Genomic DNA, 15,396 nt, shown 5'->3' on the forward strand with positions numbered 1-15,396 from the left:
CAGTTCGTAGGTGTCTCTGCTTTTGTGCACTGCTTCCCTTCCCATCCTTTCCCAGGGATTAGGTGTACTGACCCTGTGGGCTCTTGGGCCAGGTCACGCTGATCAGCAGAGTGCAGTGACAGAACTTGTACCTGCAGCTCACTGAAACAGGAAAAAGGGCTGAGAGCTGAGGGGCAGGTGCTCCTGAACCCTGCAGAGCTGCTCCTTCTCCTGCCTGGGTGGACAAGTGTCCCATGGCACTGGTTCCCCTGGGCACTGTGCTTCCACTGCCTCTGACCCCCTGCAGCTGCTTTACTAATTTCTAATTAACTGTTTAACTCATACTAATTAGTCATTATTATCAGCTTAGCAGCCTTAACTCCTGCCTGTCTTTCCTGATAAAACCCAAGACTGAGCTGCTGAAGCCCTGAAGTGCACAGGCAGGCAGTCACCCTTCTGTGTCACCTCCAGCACCATGTGCTAAATCCTCCCTCTTTCCCGAATGGCTGCAGCTATCCTGTAGAGTTTTGTCCTTGGCTGGGACTAGAGCCCTCCCAGAGGCCTTTCCACAGTCGCTTGACCTGCTGGTTACCCACACCCCATCTCTGCCTGTGCCACAATCCTCACTGCTTGGGCCTGTTGCTGTGATCTGCTGCACCCCTTCAGCTTCCCTGTCTCACCTTTCCACAGCCCAGCATCTCTGCAGTGGGGCTGATCCTCTTCTACTGCTTCAGTCCTTGTCTCCTGCCTTCTCTACCAGATGAGACCTGTTTGAACATTGGTGCTTTTCTATGACCTTCTCATCCCACTGCTGTTCCCTTCCAGGAAGGAGTTTTCTGAGATTTCTTGGTTTCATAGACAGGGTTTTTTGGAGAATGGTGGAAGTGTGATATGGTCATATCTCCTTTTAAACCATTAGCAGTGTCCAAGAGCCTATGGATTTCCAACTCTAAGCTGGAATAAAACCCATTCCCTGGGGATTAACCTGCACTCTCAGCTAGTGACATGGCTTTGCTGTGGGTAATGAAATGTGAAGAAAAGCAGGAAACATAAGTGAAAAATGGAGTTGGATGTGCTCTGTCTACTTTTGTGGTCTGATCCCAAAGAATGGCTGGTGGTTTTACTTCAAGATCAGTGGTCAGCTCCTCCTTCCCTCACCAAGCCCTTATTTATCACCAGTCTCATAAGTCTGTGGTCACAGCTGAGACCTGGCTCTGCCCTGGGGGCTTGGGGTGAAGCCCTGTGTTTCTTTCCCTTTGTTATGAACCTGAATCATCCCTTTCAGACTCATTCCCAGTGTTGCCCAAGCGTGGCTCTCGGGTCATTTGTAGGGAGCTGTGCTGACACTGAGCAGCAGTGTGTGATGGGAGGAACCATGCCTTGGGGACTCCAGTTTCCCTGTCTGTCAGCTCCACCTGTGCTGTTCTTCATGTCCTTACCCAGCTGCAGTTGGGTTTAACTCCAGTGCCACCTTTGGCTGGTGGAGAAACATTCACATCTTCTCTTTCTCCTTTACTTGGGCACCCATTCCCTCGGGCTTTGGGGCTGTCATCTCCAATTCCACACCTTTGGGTGCTGGGTGTGACTCTCTCTGCCACCTCCTGGTGGAGGTGTGAACAGAACTGAGTATCTTATGCACAGCAGGAGGATGTCACCTAGTGCCAGAGCTGAGGGTGGGTGACACATCCAGTAACCAGGGAATTTGGTGGGTTCCAGAAGGCTCCACCACAGCTCTTCTGCCACTCAGGCCAGGGCTTGCCCTCTGTTAACTGCTGACCTTACATTTTAAAAAGCTTGGAGAGGATTATAAAAGGTTCTTTTGAGAGACAGGGTTTTGAATCCTCAACAAGTGGACTAAAAAACAGCAACAAGCCTTTGTGTTGGAGTATATGATAAATTTAAAAAGGACAGAATTTTAGAGCGTTAAATCATCCTAAGTGTTTTATTTTGTCCCATTTTTTAAATTGTTGAGCATAAAAAGAGCATAGTGCAATTTCTCAAGTGCAGTTGACACAAGAAGATGAATTCATTAGCTCCAGCACAGACAGAATTTTTTTTTAATCTAAAAATAATATTGTGAAGAGGTTTTGTTCAATATATGAATTCCTCTTCTCCAAGATATTTCTAAGAAGTACTGAATCTGTAATGAATACCCACTGCCTTTTTCTCTGGGAATGCTTCCCACTGTTACTTACATTAATAATAAGAATGTAGACATAGAAAGCAAAGGCAACATTTTAAATTTTCAGAATTTATAAAATTTGTTCTTCCTCTACTTGAGTTGTCTTTGGATCAGTATTTCAGTAAAAAGACTGTATTTGCCTTGTGTGACCTGTCTCACTGAAGTCATTGGTAGAGCACAATTAGGTTGAAAAGCACCAGCTAAGCCATATTGTGTAAAAGCATGTGTTTTTGTGATTTACCCATTGCATCTTAATATCAGAAAGTGCTCCAGTTCTGTAGGGGAGAGCTACAGATGTTGCTTGTTTAGGGGAAGAAAAAAAGAGAAAAAAAATTAAGCTAGAATTAATAATGCAAAGCTGAGCAAAGGCTCCATCACTGTTTCTGGGCTCTGGCTGAGGGGAAGCAGATTAGAACTGCAACTTTATTCCACAAATGTGAGTTAAAGTTCCTCCACGTGGAGCTCCCCGGGGTGAGAGGATCAGCCCTGCAAGGTGCTGAGCGTTTGGGCTCGGGTCCAAGGCAGCTTATCTTCAGGCTGTAAACTCAAAGGTGTGCTTTGAGGCTAAGGCTGAGCTCAGATGCTGTGCTGCAGGCTGGCCCCGAGTCACCGCTCTTTGCTGGATTAAGACATTTGAGAATTGCTGGCTTTGTGAAAACAGAGCATTTGGTGGTGGTAACAAATGCACTCTTCGCTGGTGCTGAGCTTTAGCTGCCTGAGCTCCTCGTTAAGGGTAACTCATTGCTGCTCGTGGGAGTTGTGTACATGAATCAGAGAGAAGGACAAACCCTTAAGGTTTGAAAGCTGAAGCAGTTCCAAGATCCAGGAATGACACACTTGAAGAGCACTCAGAGAGAGAAACAACAATTGAATGGCTTAGCAGAGAACCACAATTCAGAAACCTCACACTGTTTTATTGAAATGTATTTTTATAATATGCTTTTTACTTTTCAATGTATTATTAAACTTCCTTAAAGATTAACACAATCTGTTGTCAAATTTTTCTCATGTGGCCTGATTGCTTTGCAAAATACCGTATCCTACATATGGCCATCTGTCAAAACAGCAGTGACAAAATGAATTAATCTGAATTGCAGATGTGTTAATGAATCCCTTTGAAGGGCTTAAGCATTTAATTAAAAGTAAAGCAGAACAAGATAGAGAATTTTTAAAGCTTTTAAAATATTCGAAGTTATCATTAATATTTGAATTTTATTTTCCAGCACACAATTTGTTTGTGAGGATTTTTCTCTCCCCAAATCTAATTAAATAATACAAACAAGTCTTGACCCTAGCATGTTCACTCATTGGCAGTTACATAGAACTAAAAATATTTGCACAATAACACAAACATTAGATATTTTTTCCTTAAAATAGAATACTCTCCTGAACTTGCAGCCACCTTCTGGTCAGACTGATTTGAAAGAGGATATTTAGTAAAAGCCCTTTGGTAGGGTTATGTCCTTTTATTGAATTAATAGTAGACAAGCAGTTGCAGTGGCACTCTTGGGCACACAGATGTATTCATGTCCTTGCAGAATGTGTTGCTAAAAGGGACCATGGTACTCCCAGCACATCCTGTGAGCTTGTTCATCTTGTCAGGAGCTCCTGCTGAAGCTGTCTTTCAAAAGCTTTCCATGCTACCACAAAGGGTTGGTTAAAGGGAAAACACAAAAAAAAATTCTCCTGCAGTGAGAAAGTTTAGAAAATGGATTTCTTGCAAATATGGAACCTTATGAGATGTATGGCTGAATTGCAGGACTTTTCAACCCTGAAACTCTCCATCAACTTCAGTGAGACTGTCCACTCCTGATTTCAGACTTGTCCTCGTGTACTTCTCTGAATCTGGGCCTTAAAGATTTTGTGCTTTGCCAGGCTATGAGTCACTGAAAGTGCTGCTGCCTCAAATGAGCCACTGACTATAGCAAACTCATACTGATCATTCTTGAATCCATCTTATGTTGAAACTGATGTCACACTAGGCAGAGTTTTATTTTATATAACGTGTTAAAGTTTGCATAGCAAAGTTTGATTAAAATCATCTGTAATTAAACAGTGTGTTCACTGTTCATCATCACATATTTAGAATTTCTTTTAACATTAGGCAAAGGTGTTTTCATCTGGAAAACTAGCTCATGTCTTGAAGTTCAGAGGTTTTTTGTAGAGAAGTATATTTAAGGTATTCTCACAGAAATTTTTCCTCCAAGGAGAAAAAAAGTTTTTCAAATATACCTGCATGCATGTGCATAAATGTGTAAATTCATATGTGTGTGTATTTTATATCCACATGTGCACAGGCATGTGCAGAGAGATGTGAAACTTAGTATATCATAATCCTTTAACAAATTGTGCATGCAAACCTAACATGACCCATAAAGTCACAATTAATTAAATGAACTAACAAGAAAGCAGATACATTAAGCTTTGCAAAATTGTAAAATTAATATTACAGCTATGTCACCTTCACCTGCAACTGGACTGAGCAAGGGTGAGAGAGAGAGAGAAATCAATTCCACGAGTTTTGGAGAATGTAAGACAGTGCCGAGAATGTATCTGTGTCTTGTGATGTCTTGTGCTGGTGTCTGTGGTGGGGGGCTCTTCATCACCAAGGGAGTCTGGCAGGGCCACATGCCAGGTTTGGCCACCATGGGGCAAAGTTTGGCTTTGCTGACCTGGCTGGATGGTGTGGGTGGCCAGGGGCTGTTGTGTTCCTGTTTCCTTCATGAGTTAGTCCATGTGACTCATCAATGGGGCTTCATCACCCACCTTTCCTGTCATCCACAGAACTCTTCTTACCACTTTTGCACTGCCCTCCAAATGGTCTGGTTTAATTTGGGACAAGCAGACCGCTGTTAAATTTTACCCATTTGGGTTATGTACATGTTTTATTAGAGTCAGACATGAGTGAGATCAGTCAAAGTGCAGGGTTGCAATGAATGGCAATTTTTCATTCATTTTCAACCAAGTTTCAGCAGGACCATACTCCCTTTGAGTAAGGAAAGTGGCACCTCTGAAGTGCAACTGAATAATGGGAGAACCTAAAATAATTCTCCAGTGTGGAACCTCAGAGGGTCTCACCTCTGAAGCTCGGGGGTGGGTGGGTGTTCTGGGCTGTACCAGTGAATCACTGCCCTGCAGATCTGCTGCAAAAGGTGGTAAAAGGAGCTTTGTGCTCATTCTGTGTAAAGGTGTGTTGTCTGTATGTCTGTTGTATCTGTGTTCCACCTCGCTGAAATCCTTCCACTGGGAGGAGCGCCATGTGAAAGAGCTGGTTTCTTTGGGGGCAGACTTGTCTTTTCTTGTTGCTTTGGTCTGACACAGCCTGGCCTGCTGCTCCCTCCAGCATTAATTGTGTAACTGAGACCCAAACCAGGGCCATAGGGCTTTGTTCAGTGGGACTGGAGAGGTGACAATGGGAAGGTGTTGAGGGATGCTGAGGACATGGGGCCACACCAGAGCTCTCTGCAGAAGCCACTTTACCTCTGACAGATCCAACACACACTATTAATTGTTGGGGACCAGCCTTTGCCAAAATAGCCTGCACAGGGCTGAGAGGCGCTCCTGACTGTGCCTGCTTGTCACACTCCCCTTGCTGCAGGCAGTGACAAACAGCAATTAATTCATTGTCTGGGTTCTGCTGTGCTGCACGTCTGTGCGTGGCCAGCTGCCTTCAGCAGGAGGAGATGAGCCACACAGGCACCCGACCTGTTCATCACCCCAGCGCTCTGTAATTGTGTCTGGACAAAAATCAGCCTCTCATTCAGTGAGGGCATGGGTGTTAAGCTTAGCTTATAATTGCAGGTAATTAAAATGTAAAAATATTATCTGTAAAGCCAGCTTAAATGAGAATGTCGAGGCAGACATCTGTACCTTGCCATTCACCTATTCGTTTAATTTTTAATGTTCCCAGTTCTTCAATTCATGTTATGTTTTAACTCACTGAAGAGAGACCTTCAGAGGTAACCAAAAGTCTTAAAACTGACAAGCACCAGAACAGACCCAAATTTTTGCACAATAAGCACAGATAGTGTGAAATCCAATTAGGACCCAATCTGACATTCAATGATGCCAATGGAAAACAACCTATTCATGGATACAGAAATCTAGATGATGTTTCAGTAAATGTACTGCATCCTGTGTCTGAGTAGGGACTTATTTAAATTGGATTCCTGAACTACATACTTAGGTTTCTTGGCTGAAGTTATAGGCAGCTGACTGGTAAAGCAACAGCTTTTTATTATCATTAATTATAAATTTTGGGAGGGAATCATTACAAAATTAGTCAATGTTACAGATACTATCCAATAAATATTAAATGAACCTGAAGTTGCCTTCTGATATGATATAATGTTAGCAATTAGTTATGCATTTTTAAAAAAGGGATGAAAGCAAGCATGAGTAAGTTAATATAAAACATTACTGTTCAACAGCGCTTCAAGGTTAGTACTTCACTGTATGTAATATTCATTGTTAAAACCTTGCTGGTGTTCCATACTAATGAGTAGGTGAGGTTGGTTTTTTTAATGTTCCCAGCTATTTTATCTCTTCAGTGCTTTTGCAGAGCCTGCACACGAGCAAGTGAGAGTCAGGAGAGCTGCACTGCTTTGAGTGGAGCCCTTCTGATTTACACCAAGTGGGGATCTGTCCCATAGTTATTTAAGGCAGAGTTGGTAGACAATAGCAAAAAACTATGTTTGGGAAAGTTAATTAAACAGTAGAAGTCATAACAAGTGGCACTTCTGTCTCCCGTGAAAGAGCAGGCAGCTGTATTGTTTCTGGCAGAGTAATTCTCTGCTGCACACATTTATTTATTGATGGCTTGGAAGAGGCTCTTGCACTGGGTAATGATGCTAATATTGACAGAAGGAAATACAGGGATAAATAAAGGGCAAGTCACAATTAGATACTTGGAAAGTAGAAACCACTGCATAATTTTTAATAGTGATTTAAATAATAATCCTTTAGTATTTAAAACTGTAAATGTTGATAATTATGTCTCTATTTTATGTAAAAATGAGGAGGTCTCCAAGTCCACCTCATTTAAAGGTTAAAATTACATAGTGCATCCTTTTATGTACATCTGAGCAGCCCTGATTTGGGTAAAAGGTATGGTATTTTGATTAAAAATTATAGTTTTTCTTCTTTCTCTTCAGTTCCAGATTATCAAGAGCAGGATATCTTTCTATGGAGAAAGGAAACCGGGTTTGGATTTAGGATTCTAGGTGGAAATGAGCCTGGAGAACCTGTGAGTATCATGTTTTAGTTTGTGACATCTTTCAGAAATACAACAGTAGAATGTACAGATGTGCAGAACTATGCTGTATCATCACTGCTAAAATAGTTAGTGGACTCTACATATCCTGCATCTCCCCACCCTCCCTCCAAAATAACCCCACAACTCCATAACTGAAATGAGTTTGGCTTCTCCTTCTACTTTAATGGCAAACTAAATGAAAACACATAGGTCCTTGTGAGGACAGGATGCCCTGGTCATGTTTGCAAGTATTTTGATCTTAGAATGCCAGGTTCTCAGATCTTAGAATGCTCAGTTCTCCCCTTGAATTCAGTTGATTTCTTTACTGTAAATCCAGTGCCTGTGGGAGGTGTCATCCTTTCCTGTGCTGCACAGGTCACAGCTAGATAGTGGAAGCATGAATTTCCATGTTTTTCCCTGCCAAAATTATTTTGCTCATTTATGGGAAGAGAGAACATGAATTTGTCTCATGTTAGAGTAACTGCACAGAACTCACTGAACATAAACCAAGACTGAGTTGGTGGACAAGCATGTAGTGCAGAGCTCGTAAACCCTGTAGGCAACAGAAAGAGTAACTCAATCTCAGCTTCCCTGACAGGACCCTCAGTGCTTTTAACCATCTTCTGTCTGGTCACTGTCTGGTTGAACACATTTCCCAAGGCTGTCTGTCCTTAGAGTGAATGGACTGCCTAAAGAAACAAGATGTCAATTTATTACAATTTCACAATGTGCTGTATTCACACAGAGCCGCTTTCACAGGAGCGACTGTCCTGACCAGCAGATATTTGTCAACAATTTCTTGTCCCTACTAAATCAGGTCCAACCACGAGTGCCCCTTGCTTCCAGCTGGCTGTTGAGCTGGTTCTCATTTCTCTCTGTGCTTGTGTGCCAATTGCTCAGATTTACATCGGTCACATTGTACCGCTGGGTGCTGCTGACGCCGACGGCCGCCTGCGATCGGGGGACGAGCTGATCTGCGTGGATGGGACGCCTGTGGTGGGGAAATCACACCAGCTTGTGGTCCAGCTTATGCAACAGGCAGCCAAACAGGGTCATGTCAACCTGACCGTCAGGCGCAAAGTGGTTTACACAGGTAGGCTGCAGGATCACCCTGCAGGGGTAGATTTTCTTCCCAGGTTCTCATCTGTTCAGCAAATGGTCTAAGGGGGAAAAAAGCTTCTTGTAGTGCTGGGAAAACTCTAGGGATGTACAGTTATTTTTCCTCTTTTGCCTGCTTTTAGTCTTTTTTTTTGTTCCTGATCAAATAAGTTTCAAATATTTTTTTTCCAGTCAAGACTTTCTCAGTTGACTTTCCCAGTCTTCATAAGGTTTCTGATAAAACAGGGAACTGTTCGGTTTCAACATATAATATTTAGTTTGACTTATGCAGCAAACAGACACTGTGGCAAACTGCTTGTGTTTTCTGTATACTTCCCAAAATAAATGTGCACCCTTAAACTGGGAGTGAGGGCTCTGGTGTGTGTGGCTGCTGTCCCAGGCTCAGGGGAAGCTTCAGCACATGGAAAGTGATCTTAGGATGGGAAATTATTAACATTATTGATTCTGGTGGGCCAGGCTGTGCATGTTTGTTGTCACAGAATCACAGAATGACTTGGGCTGAAAGGGACCTTAAAGATCATCCATTTCCAACCCTTCTGCCATGGGCACAGACACCTCCTCTAGATCAGGTTGCACAGGTCCAGAGAGTTTTCTGTATGCTGAGTTATGCTGGGCACTGTGCACACACTGCACAAATGCAGGATCTAAATGAACAAAAAAGTAACTGGCAAAGAGAAGTGACATTGCCTGGTACCATTTTGGGTCCCAGATAAGTGCTTGAAAAATGTCGTGATAGCAAAGAAAATGAAGACATAAGCATGAGCTTTCTAAATAACATGTGACCTTATGTTTAATACTGGAGAGGAACTTTTGAATGCTGCCTGTCCCTTTGAGTCCCTTTAGGAACTGAGGTGTGGGATTTGCTTTAACTCACTCCAAAAAAAAGGATATTATGTAGCTTTTCAAGTTTAGGCATCATCAGATAAATAGGCAGTGATGTACTTTGATCTTGGAGAGAATCAAAATAACATTCAGGTTGGAAATTAGGTTCTCAGTGGAAGTTAGGACTAGAAGAGTACCTCTAAAATATCTCTGTGTTCTTATCCAGGCCTGAGCTCCTTCTGCACAATAATAAATAAATGTTCAATTCTCATTTCTTTCCTTCTTCCCAATGTGGATCAAATGTCAGGTTATGTCTCTCCTCTGACAGCCTCTCTTTAATTCCTGACCAAGATCTGGTGTGGGAGAAGCTTTAGAAGAGCATTGGGAGGAAGGGGAAGGGCAGCAGAATTTTGGTATTGTTTTTGTGTGTAGATTTTCTATGCAGTTTTACAGCCTCCAGGCTGGAAATTACCATGAAAGATTTAGATGCATGAGATTTCTCTTGGTATTTCATTCAGAGGCATGTTACTGCAGATAGAGCTATTTCTGAATCATTGCAAATGTGGACACTTACTCTAGGATAAATTATTCAGAATCCCTTCTTTCACCTTATATTTGCAGGCTTTTAAATTTCAGCATAACTTTGTAGAGAAGGCTGCTCCTGAATTTTGTTCCCTTGTTCCTCCTGTCATCTGTGTGCCAGTAGAAAAAGATTGTTCACCTAAATGAGTACTCTCTGTCCTGAGATTCATGTTGGGGGAATTTTATGCTCCTGTATTCTTAATATGAAGAATGCTATATATTTAATATATACATTTGAGTATATAAGTACAGACAGGACTTTTATCCAAGGATATTTTAAAGTCCTTTTATTTGCATCATGATTTTACAGGTTTAGATTTTGTTTGCCATCCATTTTCCATCTGATGATGCTTTTAAGATCTTCAACTTAATTTTGATTCACCAAATTGGAGAAGTGACCTGATTAGCAGAGGCAGCCATTCAGCAAGGACAAGTGCAATATGCTGCTCTCAGCTGCACAAATGGGCTGCAGAGAACAGGCTGAGTAACAAGAAGTGGAAGCTATTGTGGGCCATGAGCTTTCTGCTGAGGTTGGCTCAGGTGAAGAAAAAGACTGTGCAGGGATGTAGGCAGGGGGGATCTCTCCTGATTTCCCAGCAGATGATGGCTTAGTGCAATATGGTCCAGCACTTCAAGAAAGACATATTTGAGTTGGAGAGAGCCCAACTGGAGGGAGTCCAGAAGACCAGAAAAATAGGGAGAGCTCTAGAAAACATGGTCTGAAAGGAAATATTGAACAAATTTGGATTCTTTAGCTGAAAGCAGAGGAGGGGGAGGAGGTATTAAGCTCCCCAAGACTATAAGAGGCTGCTGCAAAGAGGAAGGGAATAATATGTTCTCCATATGCCTGTTAGATAGCACTAGAAATAATAGCCTTATGTAGCAGCAGGGAAGATTTAAGTCAGATATTGCAACCAATAGATTGCCTGGGGAGATATTTAACAGCTGATTAGACAAACATCTGTCAGGACTGATATTAGGTATAGTTGGCCCTCACTCAAGCAGAGTCTGGACTAAGCAATTTTTTTGAGATTTCTTCAAGCCTTGTGGTAGCTGATTAGACTTTAAACTAATACCCCTTCCAACTTCAGCTGCTGTTGAACACTTGTTTAATATTAATATTAACAATGTTTAATGTCTGTACCAGACTGTACAGATGATATTGCTGGTTCTTCTATCCAGAAACATTTGGTTCACAAGTTGTTTTTCTCATGTTGAGAGATTTTTATTACTAAAGATCCCATTAATCAAAGGCAAACAGTGCAGTAATTGATAGCTTTCAATTTAAAACTACAGAGTGTGTTGTTGTGAGAAATTACTGCTTCTCCATGTGGATTGTGCATCTATATGTACAACGTACATATAGTTTGCATATATAGTTGAAGTGGGGCTGGAGTAGCTAGAGGAGACACCTTTGAACTGATGAATCCAGGTTTGAAATGCTACAGAGCATCCAAGCACACAACACTGCACTGATTTAACCAGGCAGTGGATGGCTTTGGCTGAATGACCACACAGAGGAGAGGGTGAACAGGTGTGGGCAGTGCCACCACTGGGCAGAGCTGTTGGTGGTGACACCTGAAAGCGTGGCCATGCTGTGATGGATTGACTGAAGCAGGTGATTTTCCTTTACCTTTCTCTCAGTATGCAGGAACAAAGGACTTCTGAACAAATAACCAATGTGATTAAGCAAAAGACACTTTTTTGTGTACCTTATACCCTACTTATACATTCTAAAACTACTGTCCACGTGCTCACACATTAATTGATTGGTGCCTCTGCCTTGTCCACGTGCTCTGCACTCACCTTGCAGGAAATATGATTATTTACAGTCCAGTGCTTCACTCCCCACCTTCATCTTGGTTCTTGGCATCTTGGTTTTCTGTTTTTCAGCTTTTTCATTCCCAATTTAGCACAATTAGTGTTTCAGTAGCCTTGACGGATTCTAGAGTGTTTGATAGAAAAAGCTGAAATGTCACTGTTGAGGTGGGCACGCCATACAAATAGACACACTGCATTTCAGAAGGCTAATATCCTGTTTATTACAACAGCTAGCTGTCTTTTCTACCCTCTACAAAGATTATACTTTTTTTATTGCTTACAATAGCTCAACATAATGTTCATTGGTGTAAAAACCATCACCACCTCTGTTTTTCACAAGACTTTTCTAAAAATACTTCTCCCAGCTGCAGGTTTTCTTTCCCACTTATCTCCTTCTCCTTCTTCTCTTCTTGGTCTCCAGGCCAAGAACAGAGTAGAATACCTTTCAGAAATAACCCTTATTCATTAACTCTCTCTGTCCCACAGACCGCTGTAAGCCTCTCCACACTGAAAATCAGCTAAAAATGGCTCGGCTGTGCACCTGGTATAAACTATGGCCTAGGCTGCTCTGATACCTTAGTTCTAAGTTTTTCTGTTCTGCTGGGGTGGTGAAGACAAAACAGTCCTATTCCAGCAGGGAATGAAGGACAATTTCAAATTCAAACAACGTGAAAAGAGGAGGGTGGGCCAGCAAGCAAGCAAGGAGGATGAAACGTCACAATTTGAGACTATTAATTGGACAGTTGACTCCTGTATGCAAATGGACTAAAATCTATAAAGATGAGATCTTGTGACCAAACCCTCTTTTGCTTCCATCCTAGAGCCATCTGGGCAGGGACACGATTGGTGCTGCCAGAGCATGGCCTTTGAAGGCCTCTCAATAAACATCCATTTTATTCCCCTTAACTCCGTCTAGCTTCTGTTCCAGCTGCTCTAGGCATCAGTTCAGATACATTGCTACATCAGCAGACAGCTGTTCCTAAAATAAATGGGCCAGGAGACCAGCTCCTTTTTGAAGGCCTTTATTAAAGGTCAGCTTTGGGTGGGGAACCCGAGGGGTCGCACACACCACCACTGTTCCCACTAGATTATGTGAAGGAGGAAGAATTCAGCTTTGCCAGACAACAGAGCTGGGGCTTTCCTCACAAGAGTCCCTAGGAAAATGTTTGTGGCTCTTGGTCTAGGGGCGTCATGCTGGCCAAGTGCTGTTAAGTCATGGCAACAAGGCAAAAAAGCTTTGGTTGGTGATTTCATCTTTGCCACTGTTCTCCCCACCTGGGGGTACCATTTTTAGTTTTAGATGTTATATTGACTCGTTATTTTTAGGGGTTTTTACCACTGAATGGTATCATATGAGCTCTTGCTGTCTTGCACCATTTTGAAGGGGATAGTGGAGGTGAGAGTGGATACAAGGATAGATACTGGGATGGGAAAGGGACAAACAGCTAGGAGCATTAACAATTTACAAAGACATAAAACATTAACAACAAAACAGTCAACACAGACAACAATTATGGTCAACTGGGTCGACACACATCAACACAAACATTAACAACAACTGGGTGGACACCTTGTAGAGAAAAACTCGCATCTGGGAATTTATGCCCCACAGTCCCCAAGCACTAACTGGACTAACAGTCCTTTCTGTCCCCTCCCCAGTTCCCAAGGCAGAGAATGAAGTGCCATCCCCGGCCTCCTCCCACCACAGCAGCAACCAGCCGGCCTCGCTGACGGAGGAGAAGCGGACGCCGCAGGGCAGCCAGAACTCGCTCAACACGGTCAGCTCGGGCAGCGGCAGCACCAGCGGCATCGGCAGCGGCGGCGGCGGCGGCAGCGGCGTGGTCAGCACCGTGGTGCAGCCCTACGACGTGGAGATCCGCCGCGGCGAGAACGAGGGCTTCGGCTTCGTCATCGTCTCGTCCGTGAGCAGGCCCGAGGCGGGGACGACGTTCGGTGAGTGCTGCGGGTTTGGAGCTGCACCTTGCGTGCAGCGGAGGCCAGTGGGGATCTGTTTAATTAAAAGTCGTGAGCATGCCCCGGTTTATTTAATTAATAGCGTAATCGGAGGCGAAGAGTCGGTAGGTGTGTGCTCCTGGGTGTTGTTTGGCACTGAGTTGAGAAAAGCGAAATAAGAAATCCCAACCTGCCACCAATGGCAATTCTGATGCTCGCTTTCTGGGAGAGCCTCTCTGGGGTTTGCTGTCAGAGGATCCTCCCAGTGATGCTGTTTGCCAGTGCAGAAATGTAGCAGGTGGAATGAAATATGTCTCGTGATGGTGGAATCAAGCCAGATGATTTAAAAGCAGTAATGCTTAAACTGATTAACTTCTCTTTGGCAATCAGGGTTATTCTGATCATCATTATGTTGTGAGCATGCTGATAGCTGGAAAGTTTTAATTAATACTACTTGCTAGTGAGGCAAAATGGGGAATACTGTTAGAAGAATAGGTTGTTTCTCTTACCCATTTCACCTCTTCCCAAATGCATTTCTTCAGAGTAGGAAAAAATTAAGTTTAAGCTATGTCACATGTAATATCCAGATCTAATAGAGGTGGTCATGGTTTCTGTCTGAAGACAGTCTTTCTGCTAGGTAGACACCCATTTCCAGGGCCTGCTGCAGAGGAGATGTACATAAGCTGGTTTTGCAAATATACCCAGAACAGCCTGTTCTCAACCAGAAGTGACATTACAAGGAGAAAACCCATCAGAGATGCTATTTTCTTCCCTTTCCATCTCCTCCAAAAGGAAGCCAGAGGCAGCATCCACTTGTACTTTGTAAAGGAAGATGTTCCCTTATTCTTTGGCCCATGATAGGGGTGGAGGGAAAGGAAGGACAGAGCACTGCCTTGGCCATCTTCACCTCCCACAGCAGTGCTGTGGTTTGCAGAGAAAATGCACTGCAGGTTCCCTGTGCAGCTTGAGTGCTCCTGGGGCACACAGGTGCAAGAAGTAGCCTTTCCCTCATTCTCCCAGACTTTATTTCCTGACATTTCTTGCCATTGCCCATCAGTGACACCCTTAGTAATACATCAGCAGCACCTCCTTTGCTGGTATTGATGTAGAACAGCTGTTTCTAGCTCTGTTCGGGGCAGTCTGGCAGCAGAGATTTCAAGGGGGAAATACGTACTATAAAACCAGTACATGGAGTTGTGTCAATTCTGAAGTTCTAGGCTCTCTCACACTGTCCCTGCTGCTGGAAACTGCTCTTCAAATATAGGTGTTTTGGTTCAGGAACACGATGGTGTAATGCCAAACATTAAACTGAGCACAGTCTAGAACAGAGGGAGAGCTTTTATCTTCTGAACAGATTTGCAAATGTGTGTAAATAACTTTTACTTAGTATGAAGACTATGCTGTAACTCTTCTCTGCAGAGAAACCTTAACCTGAGGTTATAAAAAGTTGTGTTTGCTTTAGTCCAAAATTCTTGCTAACTGGAAGTTTTCTGTGCAGGGGCTCCCAAGGAGATCTGTTGATCTGTGACTGTTTTTCCTTTAATTTTTTCAAGTATATTCAGTTTTTTCCTAACACTCCGCATGAGATGTGTTCCCTCTGCTGTCTGGTGCTTGCTCTGGACCTGCTTTGTAGTTGTTTTCTTTCATGGGTAGTATTTAGAGATGGGCCAAACTGGTTCTAAAA

The 15,396-nt window shown here is 43.1% G+C and overlaps 1 protein-coding gene across 22 annotated transcripts in view; it reads left to right on the top strand.

The window, feature by feature from the left end:
* Window positions 1-15,396, top strand: part of MAGI1 (membrane associated guanylate kinase, WW and PDZ domain containing 1) — a 335,697-nt gene that overhangs the window by 305,104 nt on the left and 15,197 nt on the right. For 14 of the 22 annotated variants that reach the window (XM_033071820.1, XM_033071823.1, XM_033071825.1 and 11 more), the window contains 4 exons: window positions 4,614-4,691; window positions 7,315-7,406; window positions 8,316-8,508; window positions 13,419-13,712. In XM_033071820.1, coding sequence (XP_032927711.1) covers window positions 4,614-4,691; window positions 7,315-7,406; window positions 8,316-8,508; window positions 13,419-13,712 — 657 coding nt within the window. The remainder of the gene's footprint in view (window positions 1-4,613; window positions 4,692-7,314; window positions 7,407-8,315; window positions 8,509-13,418; window positions 13,713-15,396) is intronic. The other 8 variants (XM_033071841.1, XM_033071831.1, XM_033071832.1 and 5 more) reach the window with 1 other exon arrangement.

Source organism: Catharus ustulatus, chromosome 13 (genome assembly GCF_009819885.2).
Source record: "Catharus ustulatus isolate bCatUst1 chromosome 13, bCatUst1.pri.v2, whole genome shotgun sequence".
NCBI lineage: Eukaryota > Metazoa > Chordata > Aves > Passeriformes > Turdidae > Catharus > Catharus ustulatus.